Consider the following 7,701-nt stretch of genomic DNA (forward strand, 5'->3'; position numbering starts at 1 on the left):
GGGGAAAGGGTGTTTTCTCTGTGTTTTCCAACCCAGTAAGCCCAACTTTAACCCTAAATCTGAGCAGAGATCACAGAACTGCAATGCAAAAACAGGATGTATTGCCTCTGCACACGCCAGTCCTGGCCTATGTACTGCTGCCACCTTCCCAGTGGGCCCACTTTAACCCAAACCACCACCTTCCCCTATCTGTGACGCAAGCTGGAATCTTCGGTTGGTAAGCTTCAGCTTCTATTGCGCACCCAGCGCCACTGCAGAACCACAGATCATATTAAGTTTATGGAGGATGCTGGGAGGGAAGGATGATTCAGAAGATGGTGCCAGAAGCAACCTACGTGGCAGGGTGCCGGCAGAGTGTGAGGCATTTTTAATTTCCTGAAAGGACTCAGCTTTCAGATGCTACGGATTGCTGTGCTCACGTAGTGGGTAGGAAGGATGTGCCTGTCTAGAGCCCCTTATCTTTGCCAGGTTTGCGTTGCAGTTAAAAACACAGCCTTTGATACTATCTGCGCCGCAAGCTGAATTCTCCTGCAAGCTTTCAAAGCACCCTAATAGGTCCTCCAGGGGTCTGCTACCTAATTTCAACATCAAAATTCCACCAGCAGCCAGATTCAGAGCTGCTGGGAAGCCTTATCGCAGACATGTAAGAGAAAGCTGTGGTTATTAGGAACAACATGGAGCTGCCTTATAACAAGTCAGGCCAGTGGTCTATCTTGCTCAGTGTTGTCTACACTGATTGGCAGCAGCTCTTCGGGATTTCAGGCTGGGCTTTCCTACATGGAGATACCTTATGCATGCAAAGCAAGTGCAATTCCACTGAGCTACGGCCCTTCTGTAAATAGGGATTGCCGCTCTGTATGTGCTCAGAGACACTCGCTTCCTTATGTTTAATTTGCACCCCAGCAATGACAAAAAGTATGGGGAGTGCATAGATTCTGGGGCTCCTGCTTCCAATTTAGTCCTAATAATATCTGTCTGTCTATCTATCTATCTATCTATCTATCTATCTATCTATCTATCTATCTAATAGCTGCTGCTGCTACAGCACTGCTTTGCCCAGTTCTATCCAAGGGAAAAGGCCCAGATGCTTACCGGGTGACAAGTCTTCAACACGGCCTGCAGGAAGCCCCCATTCTTCCTGCAATGCCTCTACCTGTGGCAGAGGCTGTTCCATGCCTCTGATACACTTCTAAAGAGGTGCAGGGGCTCAAGCCTGCCCAAGAGCCCACAACCAGAGTGGACCCCTTGCACTTCTAATCTCAGAGGCATTCCTTGGAAACTGCTGTGTTGACTCACTCTGTGCATGGTCTGAGGTATAATTTCACCACTTCTAGGGCTGTGCTGGAAAGAGGGAGAAGCTCTAGCTGTGGTTCAACCCTCAACAGGTCTGAAGACCTGGAGCCACCCATCTCTGAGAAGAGCAGCAATCATCGATCCTTTCAGAAAGCTTCTTTCTGCCGGTGCAGAGACCAGGCAGAGCACTTTTGCCCACTGCCACCACCACCTCTGACTTTGCCCGTACCTTCCATATCTGCGACAGTCACGGTGGCGCTGCTGACCGCTTCGCCATGTTCATTCTTGGCCATGCATTTGTAGACCCCGGTGTCGGCTGCTTTGCAGCTGCAGATCCGGAGGCTGCCATACTCCTCCTCTTGGCCGTCCTGATCCTTGGTGGATGCGATGGGCACTTTCTCCTTGTACCAGCTCAGGTGCGGCTGGGGGCTGCCTGCCACCACAACCTTCAGTAGGATGCTGTGGCCGATGCTGACCGTTGTGTCCGTCAGCTCCTGCAGGAAGACCGGCGCAGCAGCAGCAGGGCTTCCCTGCTCAGTCGTCGCAACTTTGGCTCTTTTGGGAGGGATGGCAGGGCTCGGGGGGGCTCTCCCTGAGCCCCGTCCCGTCCCCCCAGCCGGATGGAGGTTGCTCTGCCCCTGAGATCTCTGCATGGCTCGGTGGGGCCTGCACACCCTGTCACGTCGAGTACTGCCTGGGCTTGCAGATCTAGTCCATAACAAAAGCCCCTCTTCTAGCAGGCTGGGAATCCCACCGGCCACCTGGGCCCTGGCAGCACTCCCCAAGCAGCCGTCCCCCTTGCTTGATGTTCACCCTCTGCGCGCATGTGACCTCCCACCCCCGGCTGCTGGGTACCTGCCAGGGGGCATGGACGCTGCAGCCCCAGGTGCCTGCCCACCCAGCCGGACAAAGTCCCAGAAGGTCATTCCTCTGCCGGGCAGGGGGTTATTTTTAGGATGCTCTCAGGTTGCAGCCAGCCCATCCCAGCACTTCAAGAGAGCTGGGCTGGTTGGTGCAGGCTGAGACAGCCCTCCTGAGTTTGCTCACCAGCACTCACTTCTCCCCAACCCACAACTCCTAAAACTTTCCCTACCTGTTAGCAAACTTGGTGCCTCCCCTATCCCAAAGGACCCCCCTATTTTTTCTTTTCTGCGGAGCCCAGGACCAATGAGTCCCCAGCCCCTATGCAGTTTCCAACATGCCCCCCCGCGTCTCCCCCTGCTCCTCCTCCTCCCAAATAGCAGCTGCCATCTGATGTGTCACATTCCTTGACCCAAGCTGAGAAGAGCAGAGCGCATGACTGGAGCGGCTTAGCTTTCCTCGCAAAGATAGACATGGGAGGATGGGGCTTTCCATATTAAGGCCTTGGGGGCTTCTCAGGCCCAGCCCTCCCTTACCTGTCCCTACTGGGGACACCTGGAAGACTGGCTGGGGAGACAATGGGAGCTTCCAGGCCCAGCCTGCTCCTTGAGCGTTTGTCCTGATTTAAGAACAGAAACAGAGCCCGGCTGGATCAGACCAGTGACCCACCTGGTCCAACTTCCTGTTCTCACAGTGGGCGGCCAGATGCTTGTGGTGAAAGTGCAAGCAGGATCCGAGCGCAGGAACACTTTCTCCTCCACTGTGGTCTCCAGCAACTAGCATTTGGGAACTAGTGGAGGCACAACATAGCTGCCGTGGCTGGCAGCCCTCAGTAGCGCTTTCCTCCCTGAATTTGTCTATTCTTCTTTTAAAGCCATCTAGGTTGATGGCTATCACTGGCCTTTGATCCCACACGTGTTCCAGTGCATTTCCCCCAGCCACTTTCCCTGCTGTAAAAAAAGTCCAATCTTTGGGGGAAATGGGCTTGTGGTGCAAGAGCTCCCCATTCACTCTAATGGTGCCACCTGATTATATGGTGGGATCTCACCCTCAAAATAGTGACAATTTGGAAGTGTGCTTTCCCCATGTAGCCCAGTGGCCACAAGAATATTGGAGTACATATCTTTCAAAACATTATCCACCCCCACTCCCCAAAATAGAAAACCCTTTGGTAACAGTTTTTTCACATCCTCTGCAGAATCCATATCTACATTTAATAACGCTTCACACTTACTTAACCATGTGTGCATAGCACTCTACTTAATCTATATAACCCACTACTATTTAGACCTAGTCATATACCCCCCAAATCACCAAAATCTTACTTTAATAATTTATATAAATTCATTAAATCTGCTTCCAATATTTCTAAAATACATTCCAATATGTGTTGTTGTTGTTGTTGTTGTTGTTGTTGTTGATACCCCGCCCATCCGACTGGGTTTCCCCAGCCACACTGGGTATGGGGGGGGGGGAATTCAGCTAATGTAGAGCTGCCATACACCTGGATTTTGCCATGCGTCCTGGATCATAGGCAAGTTAATCGAAAAATTGGTGCTTTTGTAAAAAAAAAGCTCAACAATTTTTGGGGTGTCTTATTTTAACTTTTTGAAATATGGCAACCCTAGCCAATGAGCCCCATGCAACAGGGCTTCCCACTTCTCCCCCTGCACACCCTCATGCTCCCCAAAATTGGCTGCGGGGTAGGGGGACCCCACAAACAAAGCACAGGGAGAAGAGTGAGATGATTGTTCCAGCTTGCAAGCTGCAATGCTTGCACAGAGAGAAAGTCCATCTCAGTGCAATGTTGAATTCTGCCCATTAATTCCATAGATTGCGCTTCCCTGTATATTGATTTTTTTATTGCACAATGTTATAACATAACATAACAACATAACATAACATCAATAATATGGTTTTTATCAATCTATAATGAGCCTCCCAGTGAATTAAGTTGAAATACTAATGAACTATCTCACTGAAAACATACTATATAAACAGTACAATTTATCATTCACATTGTCTTTAAACTCTTATTTGATATTGTAAGGGATATCACTGAAATATTCCAAAAGCTGTCTGTAAAGTTATTCAAAATCCAAGAACAATGATGTAAGAGTGCCTGGATGATGGGTGTACACAGGGTGTTAGAGTTTTGTAACAGATTAGTACAGAAGAAGAAAGTGAATGCAGAACAAAATTAGATGCTAGGTACGGTCTTCCTTTTCTTAGATAGGGTTCCTACTTCTTCACACTAGAAGTTTAAACAGTAACACATATTGTCCTTGCAAAATTGTATTTTAGTTGGCTGCGGCTGACAATTTTTTGTCAAAGCTCAGTATGTTTTAAGAGTTAAACCTCTGCCGTCAGAAATAAGTACTATTGGGTTCCTTACTCCTAGGAAACTGCATTTGAGTGCAACCATGCTGATCCTAATAAACTGAGCATCATGCTGTGTACTGCTGCTCTTTGTGGTGTGTGTGTGATTATATACACCTATAATAACTGATCAACACATCTCTCTGCCTTTTGGGGTTCTTCTTGAGGATGTAGGTGGCTATGGAGGGGTCTGTCATTATCATCCTCATCATCATCATTACTGATATTGTTATTATTTATTAAACATCTATACCACCGGTTATCCAGAAATCACAAGGTGGTTTACAAATGACTCAGGACTCTTGCACAGCACCGTTTACTACTATACCACTAAGAAAGTGGGAGGTAATATGATCTGGTTTGTAGCAGGAGGCAGAAAGGAAGATAGCACTGGTTTTGTGTTTGTGGAGTGGGTGGGGTAGAGGAGAAATAAGAAACACAGCCAGGGAAGATAAAAAAAAGAATTAGGAGGTGTTGGAGAAGGAATGGAGAGAACGCGCAAGTCCCCACTCGGCCATAATGCTCACCTGGGGCAGCTGTCATCTTTCAGCCTAGCTTACCTCCCTGGGTTTTTGTTCAGATTAAATTGGAGGGGGCAGAACAATGCACATCACTATGAGCTCCTTGGAGGAAGGGCATGACATAAACGTAATGAATTAAGAGAGGGAGGCTGGTAAGAGCTGGTAAAGTTGGATGGGAAGAGAGGGGGGAGGGAGGAAGAGGAAGGTTATGGACGCACAGGCAGATGAAGCCAGATCAGAGACCTGAGAGTGCAAGAAAAAGGAGGCAGGGAGAGAGACAGAATAGGGGAGGCATAGAGCCAGATAGTGCTGGCTCAAGGATTTGGGGACATCTGCTAAATCTGGGGAGCCCAGGGCCAAGAAAACAGGAAGGATAAACTCTGCACTGGAGGAACATTGGCAGAGTGGTAAAATCAGTGTAGGTTCCAGCTACATGATTTGCTACAGAAGGCTCTGACAGGTGGAGGAGCCAGGAGCAGCCCACAGCCTTATGTAGGATAATTGTAAAAAACCAGCCCGAGAGAAATTGATGGATAACAATAATCAACAATCATAAAACGCAATGAACGCAAAGGATCAAAATAAGGCCCCTCCTGCTCTGGGATTCAATCCATTGTGGAGAACTATTGCATAGCCTGGTGCCAGGCCTGGGGAAGGGTTGAACTATGCTGCCACCTGCTGGATATCAGTTGCCTTTTTCACTGCAAAGTAGAGCGCCAGGTAGTTTAGCTGATCTCATGAAAGAAGGGGAAAGGATGTGCTGCATTGGATCAAGCAGATCCTTTGAATACATTGCACTCCTTTTGAATTAAAAGTTATTTGCTTGGGCCCCCAAAGAACCTTGTCTCTTCCAAAGAGACTTGCTGGAGGGGAGGGGTGGAATGATTTCCCATCTCTGTTCTGGGTGAAAGCCCTGCCTGCAATCTATTGAGGGCAGGAGCGAGGAACATTTATCAGCCCAAGGGCCACATTCTGACCTGGGCAACCTTCTGGGGGCCACATACCTGTGGTGGGCAGGGCCACAAGCATAGGGTGAATTTTACTTTTGTACAGTAGGCTAACAAAAACTTTAACAAGTAATAGGGAAAATTTATAAGTTACCTTGCAGAACACTGAAAACAATTAAAAACTTTGGCAGGATTGTAACAACACTTGTAATGTAACAAGAACTATGGTATGAATGGAAGGCAGGACAAGAGTCTCAAACAAAGATGTGCTCTCCCAAGCCCACATTTCCAGCATTTTCACACTTCTGTCTCAAAGACATTTATGCCGCCTTGGTCATGTCCACAGAGTGGAAGATGGCAGGATCTCCAAGGAGGTGCTTTCCGGGGAGCTGAGTTGGCAGACCAACTCTGCATTACAAAGATGTCTGCAAACATGGCATGAAGGCTGACATCATCCCTTCCGACAACCACAGCGCCTTGAGACACTCAGATTGTGCGTCCACAGCAGTGGTCAAAGGAGGAAGGACTGCTGGGAGGAGCACAGAAAGAAGAAATGTCCTGGTGCATCTGTAGCAGTGAAACCTTCATCTACCCTACCTGCGATAAAACATGCCTCTCCTATATTGGTCTCCACAGCAGGCACTGCAACTCTCCAGCAGTTTGACTTTACCCTTGATGGCTCACTCTTCCATTGTCTCTTGAGACAGACGGATGCCAACAATAGGACCCTACCTTGTAGGCTTGTAAGGATTTCTGAGCTAATGTATGTGAAGGGCTTTGAACACTCAGAAGGTGCTATATAATAAAGTTGTTATTGAGCCTTGTCAAGGAAATGAGCACATCTCAGGGGCTTTAAGCCTTTGAAGATGGTGTAGCAAATGAAAAGAGAGAGAGCAAGGGAAAATATAAAGATGAGTTCTATGTGGGGCCCAGGGAACCCTGGTGAAACTGAACAGTGCTTCAGAAAATGCCAAACACCCCCACAAGAAATGCTAAGAGCAAAGCTGCCCCTCCTATTTTTTCTTAACAGAGAGCAGCTGATATTCCGCATGAGGAAAAAGAGCCTTCTGGCAAATTAGATAAAGATGATAGAAATCACGGGCTTACATGCGGGGCTAATGAGAGTTTGTGTTTGGTGGGGCTGTTATTGCACCAGCGAAGGAAGCTTAGCTAATAAAGCGATCCTATGATTGCAGGGGGTGGACTTGATGACTCTCAGGGACCCTGCCAACTCCACAATTCTCTGTTTCTGTGCAATTCTATTATGGACGAAAAACTGCCCAATATTCTTTTTTAGCCCTGAGCAATCAACCACGTGCTGGTTCACATGATACAATTACTCTGAAAGGAAGCCACACATGCTCGTAATGAAGACACCTATGCATAGTGTGAGGCACACAAAAGTTTGTGTCATTACCCAGTATTCTCCCATGCAGGCAGTGTGCGGAATTATAGAAGTATAAATGTGTGTGTGTGTGTTTAATCTTATAAACAATTCTGGGAAGAATGACAAATCTTCTCTTACAGAAAAGCAGCAGCATAAAAGATCAATGTGCCTAAGGGTGTCGCCAGATGGACCTTTTATAGCCTTTCTCTGTGGTTCATTCCTTTTGTTTACAGGGAATCCACAGAACATCAGCCCTTCCCGACAAGCTGTTTATTGAGCGTTCGTTCTGATTTGCTTGCAGGTATATTAGAAA

At 47.7% G+C, this 7,701-nt stretch overlaps 1 protein-coding gene across 2 annotated transcripts in view; it reads right to left on the minus strand.

Annotated features, from left to right (window-relative positions):
* The window catches only part of SPEG (striated muscle enriched protein kinase), a 101,183-nt gene extending 97,720 nt beyond the window's left edge, over window positions 1-3,463 (minus strand). The window contains exon 1 of one of the 2 annotated variants that reach the window (XM_083471269.1): window positions 1,523-3,463. In XM_083471269.1, coding sequence (XP_083327395.1) covers window positions 1,523-1,946 — 424 coding nt within the window. In that variant the 5' untranslated portion in view covers window positions 1,947-3,463. The remainder of the gene's footprint in view (window positions 1-1,522) is intronic. The other variant, XM_083471270.1, reaches the window with a different exon arrangement.
* Between the last annotated feature and the right edge of the window lie 4,238 nt (window positions 3,464-7,701).

The sequence above is a fragment of the Podarcis liolepis genome (assembly GCF_965112155.1).
Source record: "Podarcis liolepis genome assembly, chromosome: 1".
Classification (NCBI taxonomy): Eukaryota; Metazoa; Chordata; class Lepidosauria; order Squamata; family Lacertidae; genus Podarcis; species Podarcis liolepis.